Here is a 16,969-nt window from a genome sequence, read left to right as displayed (position 1 = left end):
ACTCATTGCAACTATGAATTCTGGTGGGTTTTCTCATTTTATGGATAAGCACTGATCCCTTGCCTTGAAGAGCGAGCCTGATTCTGGTCGCGGCTCCCAGTAGGCGATGGGTGGATCACGGAAGTCTGATGTCTTGGGTTAATGGTGTGGTACCAGTGAAGTCTGAGAACTGCTGTAGTCTCTCTCATTAAACTAAATAAAAACTGGTTTTGAGCTTCCATTTTCTATTAAAAAAGCAGGTCTAGTAACCCCATACAGAAGAAGGCATTAAATCTTCCCAATACAGTATACTGAACATCCATATCAATGCAAGAAATATTTACCATGACACGCATGCTCCCCCAAGGATTTTAATGTATTTTAGTTGTACTGTATTACAAAATAAATCTGTTCTATTCCCACAACACCAATTTGTTAACTTCTCATTGGTTTTTCAAATTTTTTAAATTTCTAATATAAATCATTATTCTTATATTATGGTTTATATTAGTATAAACCATTCTAATATAAACCATCCTTTACATATTTATCATTAATCTTCATAGCACTCACAACAGTGACACTCTTGAACAGGAACTGATTTTTCCTGACATTTAGATTTCCTGCATCTGGTGACATTTTCCTTGAACAACTTAACTAATTCAGGCACCAGGCCCAAACTTCTGTCCCAAACGCCAGATGTCTGGATGAACATTTGAAGACGTTGAAACTAGTGTACAGTATTGTTCCCATGCATTTCTAAAACTTGCCTACCCTAGTGAATGCTTGTTTTTGAAGCATTACTGCTTATTGTAGCGAAAGCAGTATATCTTCGGCTACCAGGAAATGTTTCAAATACTGTATATATGAAACATGAAATTATGAAACATATGAAATTATTCATATGAAATTATTTAAATTTTATGGTTTCAATGACAAAGCCTGTTAGGATTATCAAGGTCCCCCTATACCAACTCCCGTCATTCCATTTATGATTAAAGTGTAATCATAAATGCATTTAGTCCACCACCATGCAACATATGGACAAAGGAGGAGCTGGATAATAAACGAGAGGATCTTATAACAATAATAGAGATTGTAGCGAGAGCAGATAAGGATAGATAACGCCTGTTGGCAGTCAGCGACTTTAATTTGAAAGCCATAGACTGGGAGGCACATGAAGCTAGAACAGAGGACTTTTGAACCTGTAGAATTGTAAACCTCATCCGAAAACATTCATGTATTAACATGTTAAATAAGCTAGGTTTAGGGAAGGGGATGTTGCCGCCATGCTGATATTTACCAGGAAAGAGGAAGAGATATTTGACATTCAGTACCTTCCTCCATTGGGTAAAAGTGACCATGTCTTTTTGGGAATACAGTATGCAATGCGTTATAATCTGGATAAAAATGAAGTTGAAGCAGTTGAAAAATCTGATTTCAGGAGAGGACATTATGGGGAACTTAGAAATTCTTCAAGGAATTTGACTGGAAAGACTTGCTGTTAGGAAGTAAATGAGATGAATGTCAAGTGTTGTAAAATATATGATAAAGGCACAAATTTATACCAAAGCAGAGATGCAGAACTAAGAAACAGGATTGGTTCAACAGAAATTGTGAGAGGGGGGCCAGAGACCAAGACACAAAAATGGAATCAATATAGTTAAAGGTCAAACCCCCAAACATACAAGCGATACAAAGATGCGAGAAACAACTACAGTACACAGCAGTGAGAAAAGAGGAAGAAACAAATTTTAAGAAAGGGATAGCTGACAAAAATAAAACAGAACCAGGCCTATTCTATAAATTCATCAACAACAAATTGCAGGTAAAGGATAATATTCAGAGGTTTTGTACAAAATTAAATCTTCAGAAAACCAGACACAATAAGAATTCCAGAGAACATCATAGAGCACATAGAGGTGTCTAAGAGATGAAGTAGAAAAAAATGCTCAAGGAGCTAAGTAAGAACAAAGCAGTTGGCCCAGGAGTTTCACAAAGGGTTCTGAGAATGTGCACCTAAGCTCAGCATTCTACTTCAACTGATTTTTAAGGCATTCCTGTGTACCAGAGTCCTAGCAGATGTGTGGAAAAAGGCTAACATAGTTCCAATCTACAAAAGTGGCAGCAAGGAAGACCCCTCAATTATAGACCTGTAACACTGACAAGTGTAATAGTCAAAAATAGAGAATAATAATAAAAACTAAATGGGTAGAACACCTGGAGAAAAACCATATAATAACTATTTTTTTTTACTCAGTTTCTATGATCAAGCCACAGAGATTTCACAGGAAAGAGACAGTTGGGTTGACTGCATCTATCTGGACCTAAAAAAAAACTTTCAACAGTTCCACATAGGAGGAGGTTCTGGAAACTGGAACACATTGGGAGAGTGACAGGTATGCTAAAATGGATGAAAAAACTTTTAACTGACAGAAAAATGTGGGCAGTAATCAGAGGCAATGTACTGTATCAGACTGGAGAAATGTCACGTGTGGAGTACCACAGGGTTCAGTTCTTGTATCTCATGATGTTAAGATAATAGGGAAGATAAGAAACCGAGATGATTGTCACACCCTTCAAGAAGACCTGGACAAAATAAGTGTATGGATTACCACTTAGCAAATAGAATTTAATGTGAATAAATGCCAAGTGGAAAAAGATTGTGAAAAATGTGGAAAAAGATAACATAGACCCCACACAACCTATAAATTGTGAAGAAACTTTAAAGAATTTTGATAAAGAGATCTAGGGGTGGTTCTAGATAAAAACTATCAATCTGAGGACCACATAAAAACATTGTGCAAGGAGCCTATGCTACACTTTCTAACTTAAGAATTGCTTTTAAATACATGGATGGCAAAATACTAAAAGAATTGTTCACAACTTTTGTTCAACCAAAGCTGGAATATGCAGCAATTGTATGGTGCCCATATCTTAAGATATGGTGTACCATACACCATATATGGTGGCACATCATATCTTAAGATATGTGCCCACATATATGGTGTATGGTACACCATATATGTGCCCATATCTTAAGATATGGGCACATCAACAAACTGGTACAGGTGCAAAGACATGCAACTAAATAGCTCCCAGAACTGAAGGACAAAAGCTATGAGGAGAGGTTAGGCATTAAAATATGTCAAACTAGTAGATAGAAGAAAGAAAGGCGATATGATCACTACATACAAAATAGTAATGGGAGTCGATAAAATTGATAAGGAAGAATTACCAAGACCTGTAACTTCAAGAACAAGAGGTTTAACCTCTTGAAGAATCTAGATCTTTCAAGAAATCTTGAAACCCCTAAATCTTTCAAGAACAAGATTTAAACTAACTAAACAAAGCCGCCAAAGAAATATAAGAAAATTCACTTTCGCAAACAGTGGTAGACGGATGGAACAAGTTAGGCAAGAAGGTGGTGGAGGCCAAAACCATCAGCAGTTTCATAGCGTTATATGACAAAATGTGCTGGGAAGATGGGACACCACAAGCGTAGCTCTCATCCTGTAACTACACTTTGGTAATTAAATTTCTGACGCAGGCGATGAGTCACAATAACGTGGCTAAAGTATGTTGACCAGACCACACACTAGAAGATGAAGGGACGACGACATTTCAGTCTGTCCTGGACCATTCTCAAGTCGATTAAAACATCGTTGTCCCTTCATCTTTCACCTTCTAGTGTGTGGTCTGGTCAACAAACTTGACCTTCCCCAGGATGCAACGCACAACAGTTGCCGTACTCCTGGGTACACATTTACAGCTAGGTAAACAGAAGCATCAGATGAAAGGAAAAATACCTAATTGTCTCTGTTCTACCCAGTAATCAATCCAAAGCGCCTCAGTTGAGCAGAGGACATATAGGTCACTGTGATACAGGACCTTCAGGGTAATGACAATGAATGTTAATTTAGAATTTAATAAATCATTATTCAATTTAGATAAAAGTAACTTTAATAACTCCACTAAAGATATGAACAACTTACCTTAAGCATCATCATCTTGTGCAAGAAAGAAGAAAAATTAATGTAGCAAAGACAGTCTTCCACAATTTTACCAACTTCTCAACACCTGCACCTACTTACCTTCTCTACACCATCATACTTTAATGTTACCTAATGGCTCCATCAGACTGAAGAAAAATTTTAAAATCGCATACAGTAAGTCAAAAAGTTTAAATTGTTCAGGGACCCAACTGTTTAGAATAAACTGAAAATGGTGCCAGTGTGTGTGTGCACACTTACGACAAAAAACTACTCTCCGTTTGGATGGTGAAAAACCACCAATAGTGATTTTCATATTAAAGTAAAATAAATTTGAGATGAAAGTACTAACTGGATTAATGTATGTCTAATCCCTAACATTGGTTCATATGCTAAATTAGCAAACTTTTCTGTTTTGGTTAATTTAACATGGAATTATAAAGGTGCATATTTAATACTAATACAGTACTGAACAGACAATAACATATTAAAATATAAGATTTTCCACTACAGTATAAAATGATGGCAATTTGGTCATTTTAGGTTTTTTTTTTGTTCCTTTACTCAATGGTGGCACACTTCCAATGTTTCCGCCATTACAAATACCTGACAATGGGAATGTCACAATAGTTCACTAAATGTACAGCCACTCATGTGCATACTGCTTCACTAAATCCTATAAACATCTGATCAAACTGTATAAACCTTTTTGTGTTGCAAATACATGCTTTACCAGACCAAGAAAGAGGGATTTCAGCAAGCAAAGCACTTTCTGTAATAAACACATGTCCTTTACTGGCATTGCTTTCAATAATTTTTCAGAATATTTAAATATACAGTACAGTACTAAACATTTGATTTAAACCAATATATTTTTGTTGCGTTCAGCTCGGCTCGTGCTAAATGTCCAGAAAATATTGTAAAACGTTATACTTTACAATATTTCTGTAAAGGTTAGCCAGCCATATAAAACAATGATACATAAATAACATTTCTACATGCTGCATCAATGTTGCTCAATGGCCAACCACTGTAAATAGTTGTAAATGTAAATGACAATGACAATGTTCAAGCACCTTTGACAATACTGTACATTTGAGCCTTAAAAAAAAAAAAATGATGATTCTCCATGGGGGATAAAGTAGGTACAATATGTTCGACTCGAGCTCGTATGATGCAAAGCATCAAGAAAAAAGGTTAAGCGCTAAGCCAATGAATAAGCAGGACCATCAATAGCCTCAGTTTAAGACATAAAGGAGGACTGCAAGTGTAGAAGTGTACATCTATCAGCACCCTCTCGAGGTAAGTGATAAGACAATGAAAGGTAAGCATCTTGGAGCATTCGGTTTACTGGTAATGGACATGAAATACCCAAAAAGAGATGGGGCATTAAATATTAACCCTACAAATTTCATATGATCCTTAAACACGTACAGTATATAAGTTGACATACTGAGACAAGGGCTAACATTGAATGATATATTTAATATTTCCTATTAAAAGTCACGAGTTTTCATAGTAACGAACTTGGGTTGTTCTTGGCAGCCCAGGACGACTGTTGGTTGCAAGCTGGAAACAGCATCAAAGAACAAATTCCACAACGCAACAGCAAATTATGAAGACCATCCATATAAAGCACCTGCTTGATGGGGTTCTGGGAGTTCTTCTACTCCCCAAGCCCAGCCCGAGGAACATTATAAATGTTAGTCGGGAGAGGAGATATCATTAAGGGTAACCAGAGTAGTGCTTAATCCCGGAGAACACCTACAAATTGGTGATAATCGATAGAAATTGCATTCCAAAGATAAAATTAAAAAACTTACAGTTAAGATAGCCAGATATTTAATTAACTTTTTGTTTTATAAACTTTTATAATTTTATAAGTTTTTTGTTTTATAAAACCAATGTTCCAACTGTATATGCATGACTTTCAACAAGGTATGCTCCTCTCTCTCTCTGATGAAGAACCAAGCAGTGTTCAAGCCACAGATAATGTATAACTATCAAACAGCAATGTGCTGGCTGCTAACAAAAATAAAAACACGTTTCAGCTGACAATCCAAATTGAAACCACGACTGCACTTTATCAGACCTTCACTGCACATTGTAAAAAAATAAATGTAAATGTATTTACCAGTTTGCAAAATAAGAGTTTCAAATCTTCGAGGTGCTTCCCTATATCCCTCAAGCTTATCTGAAGAATTTCTAGCTTCCATGCATGCCCTCTCGTTACATTAACACTTCATCAATTTCTCCAGTAATTTTTGTGTGGATCAAGTCCTTGTTATTCTTCCTTTTTTCTAATGTTAAGTTTACCTCCTTTAGTCTATCCACATAGCTCACTAACCTTAAGTCTAGGACTTCTTGTGTAGATTTCCTCTGTAGTGTCTGCATCTCTGCTGTGCACTTTTAAAGCTGATACAGTAATAGTAAATTATTCAGTACACTGGCACAGTAGCATGTACATTTTTGCAGAGCACCGAGTATCCAAGATCTGAGCCGGAATAAAATTATGATCGTCACACACCTTGTGCATATCACAAGACAAAATTTTCTCCCGTGTTAGACTACCCATACTGAGAGCAACATCTTCACAGCTTTGCAAAAAAATTAATGGAATAAAAGTGTACAGTAATATATTATTACAGCAGCTAAATTATAATATTTCTTAAAAGCAATATATTTGTTTCCACAAATGCTAGGTACAGAACTTGCTTATAGAAGCCCATCTAAGCTAGCTCTTGATTGACAACAAGGTGGGCCAATTGACATGGCTCTCACCAGTGCTGTACATAACATTTAACAAAATACAATTACCAAGTAATTACCTATCAAATGAAAGCACTAAGTCTAGAGGGCAAAATAGCTTTGTAATAATACTCTTTTCTGGGAAGAGGTGACACAAAGGTTTTATCAGGAAAAATAGTAATGAAATTTATGTCACCAGCAGACTATGACCTGACTAACTAAAGCAGAAGTGTGTGAATGCTTGCTGTAATGTTCAAGTACATGGCATTTCAGGACAGTGGCAATTAGTACAGTACAACTTCACTGTACAAGTCAGGGCTTACAAAATTTTAATTTGAACTCTCCATAGGGGTAAGGTGGGCACAAAACAAAGGGGGTACATTACAATTGTGCAGAGAAACTACAATCTTCTTGAAACGATTTCAGAGCTCCCCGCAGCCCAGTCCTCGACGAGGCCTCCTTTTTTGTTACACATCCCCAGGAAGCAGCCCGCAGTAAACATGCTAACAAGCATGCTATTCTTGCAGTTAAAAGATTGCACACTCAATCAGGTCAATTGGAGACTTTGGAGGGTTTACACAAGGAATCAGTCAATACCATACAGATTGCAGTGCTCTTGTAACAATGAACACAAATTTCCACACTTGTGCTCTGAACTGATGAAGAACAAAAGCACCTCGAAGCCAAGATGCAAGCCAGTTGGCAAACAATTAAGGTCAAAGCTCACAAATATGCAGGGCACCCATAACTTAGTTTGGACACAACTAGCAATGATAGTAACTGGAAAATTATCCATATATGTGCACCTCAGGAAGTATCAACAAAACTAAGTTAAGGGGTCTTGGGGCACTTAGTTTGCAGGTAATGGCTATGTAACACCAAAGATAGGTAGGAATCAAGAAACAATGCCAAGCGTTTCACATTATCATTAATCAGTATACAAGTTGGCTACAATGAAGGGTTAAAGACAGGCAGACCTGCCTAGGGAGGTCAAGTTTCTTAGTACGAAACTTAAAAACCATACTTAGCAAACAAGTAAATATATCAAAAGAAGGCACCAAGCCACGAAGACGATTTAGCACTGTCACAGGCTATAACTCAAGTTGCCAACAGGAGCAAAAAGAAAAAAAAAAAATTATAAAACGTAATACATGACAAAAGTTATCGGATATACAAAGTATTCATCGAGCCATAAATACAAAGATGAAATAAACCTTTGTTGAGAAGGGGAAGGAGAGACCACTAAGAGGTCTCATACACCAGTGCCTGGAGTATATATTTAGGGATTTGATTAAACTGCCTTAAATCTACAATGATCAGTGCCCAACAGTGCTGTGCACTGATCTCATTGATTTTGCTTTACAAACCTAGATTGGTTAAAATTATGAACTTTGGCACTTTATTCCCAAGTTGGACAAAGTAATATTGTGACCATAATACAGTACTACCTTCATTTACACACACACACACAAATTACACTAACATGATATATATATATATATCAATGAGAAAATCAACAAAGTAAGGTAGAGTAAGCGGCTGGGAGTGCTTTGGTCGCAGGTTCGCATCGCCTCCAGAGCTCCAGTTGACTTTCTCACTACCTTTATATTACCAGTAGTGCCAGATCCGGCAATTCCTTTAAATACATAGTTTAATACTATTCTAGTGATAAATGTGCAAGGCATGGTGTTCATTGTAATTTGAAGACATGGCAAATGTATTTTACCTGCTAAAGTGAATAGCCATGTCATGAAATCTTATAGTTTGCAAAAAGCACCCTAATGTCACCACCTATTTGTATTTCGGCTATTCAAGTTACTGTGTTTTCTATGGATAGTGTATACAGTTTATTTATGACACTACAGTATACTGCAATTAAAAAGTACCTTGGGCAATTCTTAACTCTCCTAGACAACTGAAAACATGGATTAGGGGCAAGAAGCAGGCGAGTGCCTGTTTTAACATGTTGCAATGCTCATTTCCAATGTATAGATACACTAGCAATTCCTAGGAACTGCATTGAATTAATTACCCAACTAAAGGTAGACTACAGCCAGAATACTTTTGGTTCCAAACATGGTACTGACATTGAGTCGGTTTAACTGAGAACAACTCGGCGATTTCAGATCCAAAGGGCAGGTAAAACTTGCTGCCGTTGATTACATCTCGGAAAAAAGGGGGGGGGAGGGGAGACGAAGTTGGCAAGGTTATATCTCCAAACTAGCGTAGTACAGGACAATACAGCCTTAACATATTTGTTGTATTTAAAGATGAACAGTCCTTGGTGCACTTTGATAGGATATAGAATAAAAATATAGTAATAACACTTCAAATACCACTAAATATTTTGAAGCATTTAACTCTTATCTGCTTGTTAATTAAGGGGGACCATCACTATCATTATTTGTAAACCTGTTTTTGGATATTCATTTTTAAATGAGAAAATATTTAAACAAATTTCCCATATAGTGCATGTACATATTTGTTTATTTAAACATATTTTTTTAAAATATTTTTGTAAAAATATTTGTTTGGCATCATTGGAAAACTCTGATATGAATACATAAGTGTGTTTCTGGGACCGAGAAAAGTTGACGCCATAAACCCCAAGGAACAGGTAGACACCAACCATGGATAAATTCTTGGAAATTGGTAAATGCAGTTCAAAGCTGATAATTATAGGATTTTAAGGCTAGGAAGATTACACATATATGCCAGACATCAGCTAAGCATCATTAAAACTCGGGGGGGGGGGGGGAGAGAAAAATGAACAAATGTTAAAAAATATGTATGACATAGGATAATAGGATTAATGTCCCTAAGCATTGGTAAGTAATTTCACCACAAGATGGCACCAAGACAGGGAGACTAAGCATTGGTAACAAGAACTATAATGTTATTGTTTAACTTGCCCTTGTGAGACCACTTCAGTTTATGCAGTACAGTTTAAAGACCTCATAATGCAAAATGCATGAAAATTCTCTATACTGCACAGAGGATGACCAAGTCAATCCCTGGCATTAAGACCCTCCCATAAGTAAGAGAAACTAAAAGGCAAGAAGGCTCATGATTAAATAAATGAAAGGGAATAACAAAAAGGATATTGATAATGTTAAATTATCAATTAATGTTAATGACAACTATAATGAAGTATTTATTCATAATAGAACTATTCATTCATCAATAACAACTATAATGTTAAATTATCAAGCCAAGGTAGAAAAAATAATTCATTAATTCAAATTATATTAGTTCCGAATAAGAAAAGAAATGGACAAATGTCTGGAAATGGGATTGCTGACCTAAGAAACAAATTACCAAATGACATTACAGATACAAACATGCAACAAAATTGCAAGTATTGGCCGAATAAGTGAACTATCAGCGAGAGATCATGCTCTTGGACCCTACTTCCTGGTGCACTTTAAATTGTCTCAAGTTTTTTGTCGTATGGATAGTGGTTGCTTCCACTTTGTTCATTACATTCCACTTGCCAGACACCCCTGCGGCATTTGAGTACAGTATTTGCTTACATCACACAGTTGCAGTTTCACCCACGCATTCACTGAATTTTCTTAAAAGTCAAAGACTGTCCTTGTCCACCTCATCTGCTCCCCTCAATTATTATGTTATCATAGCCTTTCAGTTCATTCTCTCCTCTGTTAGACATTTCCTTAATTTGTCTTTTGAAGCTTAAAACTACTAAATTGTTGCGGGGACTTAGATATTTATGTCTGGATAACCTGAGAAACCGGAAAACATTAAATGGGAATAAAGAGTACAGTGTACTGGTTCTGTACTGTACTAGTACAGTACAGTGTACTGGTTCTTGAACACTTCAAGCTCTTTAGAATCATAATGTTAGATGTTCTTCAGACAAAATTGTAAAGCATATATTTTTTATCTGGATATTTACCTCAGTAATATATTATAAAAGCTAGAATAACTTTCATACATTTATGACTATTTTATGAGCATTATAACAAAAATCAAAATTTGCTGCCAAATTTCATTCTCCTTTTCATGATGGCCATTAAGAATGTTTTCATAACTATGATGGCATTCTACCAAGGCATCAACTTTCCTAAAAGGAGCTTGCCCAAAGATTACTAATGATAATTTTTCCAGAATGGACTACATACTAGGTAATACCTGCTACTTCATTAAGTGCCACCATACCATAAATGGATTGACCTGGAAAATACCTGGAGAGGGTTCTGGGAGTTTCTCTACTCCCCAAGCCCAGACTGAGACAACTTAATACTCACTAGCAGAAAAGTAATACTGTACTATTCTAAATATGATGTCCATATGTAATGTATGGAACATAACCCCCTATTCTTAGTTTCCTCCGTGTGAAAATACTTCACTACAAAGTGATAAGTTGTTAATGAAACCAACTAGGTAGTGCTAGTTATATAGCAACCCCCACCATCTGCCCCTGGTGCAAATGGCATTCACCCTCTATATTATATAGGGGATAGGAGGTTTGGAAGATTGGACTACAGGCGGTTATCTCGAGATGATTTTGGGACTTTAGTGTCCTCGCGGCCCGGTCCTCGACCAGGCCTCCACCCCCAGGAAGCAGCCAGTGACAGCTGACTAACACTCAGGAACCTATTTGGCATAGGGTGAAAAACTCTGCCCATTGTTTCTCGCCGGCGCCCGGGATCGAACCCGGGACCACAGGATCACAAGTCCAGCATACTGTCCGCTCGGCTCCCCAGGAACCAACTTTTCCAACATTTCTTCTCACTCATAGCAAAAATACTTTCTTTAATCTAATTATCTTTTACTATTCTTCAAATTTTCTAAAGTTAAGAAAACTCTTCACTACCCAATAAAAGCAGAAACATAACAATGAACAAACTATTTAAAATACAGTAGTTTAACAATCACTGATAATTCAATTTAAGCACATAACCAATATTTTGTTTCTCCTTTAAAAGTGGCATAAAATTTGTGAGCTATTTGTCCAAAAACATTGGTCTTTGCATTAACATGTGGTGGTAAGAAAAATGCCAACATAGTTCAATATTATAAATATCCATATCACTTATGAAAGCTTTCAAACTCCAAATATCCAATTATACTGTTCGATGGTCTCGCCCAAACTGACAGAAGCAATGAAATACCATTGCAGCAAAACAGAATGCATTGCATTCCAAAATCACTTAAAAATCAACGACAACACACTGATTTTTTTAGGAAGACACAATCACACGAATTTTTGTATTGCACATGGACTCTAGCAAACAAGGTTCCACTGAAGTAGGACTCCACTGCACTTTCAATAACATCTGGTAAAATATCCGGAGGCTAAGCAAATTAAAATCACATCACTACCCTTGAAGATTAACACAACGCTAGAGACTTTCAAAATCACTAGTTTATTCATTAGTTATTTATAAACAAATGAACAAATCCACAAGGGCCGTGACGAGGAAATAAATCATTATTGTGGATTTGTTAATTTGATGCATCACGTTAGTGTGATCTCTGTGTGTATTTATAAACATATTTCTTTAATAAAATCAACCTTAACAGGACAAGTCCCTAATTGTAAACTTTAATGATCAGTTCTCCGTGAAAACATATTAATTTACAAATATTTACTTCAGTACCTTACCTTAAATTATGCTTCCACTACACCAATGTTGGTCAGCATCAGGAGTGTTCAGTGCAGGAATAGGTAGGCAAATACCAAAAACATTAGCATATCTTTTCAATTTAATTTCAGTCAAGTACAAAGCTTACAGAAACAGCATTCTGTACTCTTTTTAAAACTACAGCATGCACTCTTATATTACAAATTCCATGTATTTTACACCCAATATTTTACATTTGCCAGGAACAAATTTTCACAGCAAAGGCCACACACAATTATCCAGGATATGTAAAGACCAAATAGAGAACAGGTAATGTGGTTGCTAACAGGTGATGAGCAAGTGACTGTACCATACATGCTTAACATGTGAAAACTCGCAACAGAATAAGTTAAACACTAACGGACAGAGTAAAGGATAAACACGTTAACATCCAGAAGGATGGATGATTGAGCCTATGCATGACTATACAAAGGAGTCTGCCTGAGCAACAACAAATGGCAAGCCAGGTAGAGGTGCAGAGATTAGGTTGACCTCAAAACTGAGTTACTTGAGCATATCTGCAACAATTTCACTAGTCCTCCATAATTATATCCACACAGGTGTTTGTGTGTGTGTACTTAACAGCCAATATTAAATTAACTAGTTAAAACTGCACAATAATTTTAAATTAAAAGTGTGGAAAGCTTTCATAATTCAGCCTCTAAATTTTAATTCAAGCCAAACTTAATAAAAAGCCAAACACTCCTATTATGTAAATTTAAAAGTAAAAATATAGATCAAGTTATACATTACTGGAAAAAATAACGTCTTATAATGCATATACTGCACATCTGAATTGATAAGGCACAAGAGATTTGCAATTAGAGAAAAAAAAAGGTGAGCAAATATGATTAGAAGGGCAGCTCTGTTGACATTTGAACCATGCATGAATACATAGCTAGAGCCGTGCTACAGTATCAATGTTTAAAAGTAGCAAATGTAAACAAATGTAAAGCAAATGTAATGGTATTAGATTCAAATACCTCTAAGTTGTAATTTTTTTAACCTGATGAAAAGAAACTATATTGATGGCGCAAACTAACAATTGCTAATATTTTGCAACGCAAAATATTAAGCATAAATAGTTACCAAATGAGTCCTCAATGGAAACAATTTGAGAAAGACCTAACACTGCAAATGGACTTCTTATAAACAAATTAACACCAGAACTTTTAATAGCATGTAATTTGTATAACTTGGTAAAGTATCTTACCCACTTCACATCTTTCCCCCCTCATCCTCTACCTAAGCCTGCTTAATATTCACGAACTCTCCATTCTTCCTATTTTTGAAAACCTTATAAATTCCCAGTAAGTAATTCTTCACTTTACCCCAGGACAATAACCACTACCTTTAGCATCTTCAAAAAACATGAGTTCAAACAATCACCCCAATTTTCATTATATGCCATGCTAGAACCTATTGCAGGCGATGAGTCACAATAACGTGGCTAAAGTATGTTGACCAGACCATACACTAGAAGGTGAAGGGACGATGACGTTTCGGTCCGTCCTGGACCATTCACAATCGACTTGAAAATGGTCCAGGACGGACTGAAACGTCGTCGTCCCTTCACCTTCTAGTGTGTGGTCTGGTCAACAAAAGAACCTATTATTGGTGCTATTACAATATATTTTGTTGCAAATAAAAGAACAAGTCAAATTTGTTGGGTACACATCTAGCTGAAGTAGAGAAAATGTCACCTTACTAGGCTCCAGTAGTTATGTTTAACTGATACAATGAAGACAATATAGGCCACACTACATGATCAGTACGCGTTTACAGCGCCAGCAAGTGAACTATAAAGTTGAAAACAATTTCCTTTGTTTTGTTGATAATTATGAGAGTACTAACACTGCAGCTAAACTTAATTTATCTAGATAAATATTCAAAATTTCAAAGGATCTTAAAAATAAAAATTGATAAGAGAAGCATCCAAATTATTCGACACCATGGATACCATGTTCTAGAAAGTTCAGGGTAACCTGAACTAATGATGAAAAAAAACTACTAATAGCACCTTCACTATAACTTACTATACAGAGTACATTCTTGCCTTTGTGGAGTGTGGGTTCTGATGACAGCTTCTTCTTCATGCAGCCACGCTGGTCCTCAATTTCACCCTTCTCAATAGATCACACTTAAAAGAACTTACTGTACTTCTCCCAGATTCACTGTTTGGGATGTTTTGTGGCGTACGCTAAAATGTTTTGTATTAAAAGTTAAGATATATATTCCATCTGAGTTGCAACCAGGATTTGATTAATATTGTTATTCAGCCATCTGCTTCCAATTATATCCAAAAAAACACTTAAGTGTATTTCAGTGATGCTAAAACCTGCTTGGTATCTGCAGGCAAGTGACATTTAATGTCCTTACTGGCATAAAACTGTTTCTTCAGTTTCAAAAGTATAATAGCCTCAAAGAAAAGCTTTATTTAAAGAGTATTACTGTACTAGATGTACCAAATTAAGGGTATTTCAATAAATTATGTAAAACTTTACCTGGGGATTTTTTTTTTATTACTGAAAAACAAAACTAAAAACACCTTGAGATTCTACCATGAGGGAAGAAAATGGAAAATGGCAAGACCAGCTACTTCTCTTGTAAACATGTTTTTGTTAAGAGAAAGCTTACAGCAGGACTAATGAAACGAAAAGTTGAATTTTGGCAGAAGGGAAGGCGAGAAAGTCTGGAATGATAATAGGTACAATTTAGCATGGAAGTCAGGGAAGGGGTAGCCATGTATATAAATGCAGGAATTAGCTAAAGGCAGCTGGAAACATTTGAGGAATTTGGTAGGAGTTATCAAGAAATATTAAAGCTTAGACTGTAAAGTTAGCACATAGCCAGGAGAGGAAGTTTCATATTCAAGGTGACAGACTGGTATACAGAAAATGAGGTCTACCAAGGATAAAAATTTTGAACTTAGCATAAAGGTTTAAGTTTGATACAGATGGTGATAAATATTTAGAACGATGGAAGAGTGGCATGAAAACTGAAGTAATGTACAAGATATCCAGATACTGAAAACCCAAGGTCATGTTGCGTCTTTTTTTTACAAGGATACAGTAAATTAATTCATCAAGCACAGCTGTGAAAAAAATATGAAAAAAATACAAAAAAGCCTAAGAAGAAAAAGCTAAAATATGAACCATAAAATACAGTAGATGCTAAATTAAATTTAGGCTCAGAAAATGTTAAGGGAATTAAATTGCTTCAGGATCAAGAACAGTAAATGAAGTTAGAAGAGGAGTAACAAGCTTATCTACCATATGCTTGCCTAGATTAATATTCACAGAAGGCAAGCATGGAAAAAAAAAATAGCCTAAAATTCTGGACAGCAGAAGCATGTAAATAATAAAGGGATAACTACGCCAGTAATAAGACCAATAGCAGTCGCAAACAAGGTGTTGTGCAACTATACGTTTCGCTGCAGTTTCAGGACTGTCCCAAAAGGAAGTGCCCCAGGTTTTTTCTCAAGTCACAGATGGGCTTAGGTGTAAGCCTCCCAGATATGGCTTGTGTGACTATTTTTCGGTGAAAAATTAATAACTTACTTCAATGTCAACTACAGGTATCTTCATCTCAATATCTGTAAAATATTAATTCATATATTCAAATGCTTCTTCACAATTGCGTTTATTTATTTTTAGGGCAAATTGTAAGGTATCACCTACTTGTCCCTTAACTTTTTTGGTCAAGTTTTAAAAAAATTATATTCAAATTACAGGATACCAAAGCAAACCAAAACGTCTCTTTTTTTTTTCTATTGAGGGAATCCATTTTCAAATCATTTCATCTTTTCCTATTCAATCAAACTACTAAAGTGGGGTAAACTGGCACAACTGAACATACCTCTCTCCAAGCAGGGGCAGGATCCCATTTGTACTTCCAAAACAAAACAAAGAGATGGAACAGTAGTGAGGCTTACCTGAGCAGCCTTCCCCATCTAGCTAGTTGGTGAGTATTCGTTCCACCCAGCCACATGCATATCAGTACAGGGGGGTTGACACTACACTGAACTTGTGCAGGTTTAGCATGCCTCCCCCTATACTTCTTCACAATATTTCTGCTATGTATCTCCTTTCTACCATTGCCAGTGTTTAATCACCACTAAACAATTAGAGAAGAGACCATGAAATAGTACACTAGCATAAAGTGTACTATAAATCACTGTAGAACTCTACCTGAAGCAGTGATACCACTCAGCAAAAAAATAGAATATAAAAAATACACAGAAGAAATTATGAATTGGCTGCCTGGCTTGGGTGGCTCTCCCACTCACCAACCTCTAGACAATCTCAGTGGTACAAACCCCAAACTGCATAGAACCTGCAAGTCTTTTTCCTGCACCACTGAGACTTTTGGGTTCCATAATGTGCAGTTGAACTACTGTGAACAGACAAAACCAGAACAAGTAGTAAGTACAAACGAGTGACCCACTGACCTGCAGTGTTGCACTAAAATAGCACAACAAGGCAACACAGCACCCCCTGCAACAAGAGAGGAACGCGTCAGCCAGTTTACTTAGCAAGCTTCTCCTATGTATACCATACATTTTGTGGAATCAAAACTTCCTTGGCTTAGGCCTGAAACATA

At 36.3% G+C, this 16,969-nt stretch overlaps 1 protein-coding gene across 3 annotated transcripts in view; it reads right to left on the bottom strand.

The window, feature by feature from the left end:
* LOC138349675 (sphingomyelin synthase-related protein 1-like) overlaps window positions 1-16,969 on the bottom strand; it is a 45,980-nt gene that overhangs the window by 16,656 nt on the left and 12,355 nt on the right. The window contains exons 2-3 of one of the 3 annotated variants that reach the window (XM_069305741.1): window positions 16,818-16,959; window positions 12,349-12,365 (exon numbers count right to left, since the gene is read on the bottom strand). In XM_069305741.1, coding sequence (XP_069161842.1) covers window positions 12,349-12,365; window positions 16,818-16,928 — 128 coding nt within the window. In that variant the 5' untranslated portion in view covers window positions 16,929-16,959. The remainder of the gene's footprint in view (window positions 1-12,348; window positions 12,366-16,817; window positions 16,960-16,969) is intronic. The other 2 variants (XM_069305742.1, XM_069305743.1) reach the window with 2 other exon arrangements.

This window comes from Procambarus clarkii, chromosome 56 (genome assembly GCF_040958095.1).
Source record: "Procambarus clarkii isolate CNS0578487 chromosome 56, FALCON_Pclarkii_2.0, whole genome shotgun sequence".
In the NCBI taxonomy this organism is placed as follows: domain Eukaryota; kingdom Metazoa; phylum Arthropoda; class Malacostraca; order Decapoda; family Cambaridae; genus Procambarus; species Procambarus clarkii.
This window is presented reverse-complemented; position numbering and strand designations above follow the sequence as displayed.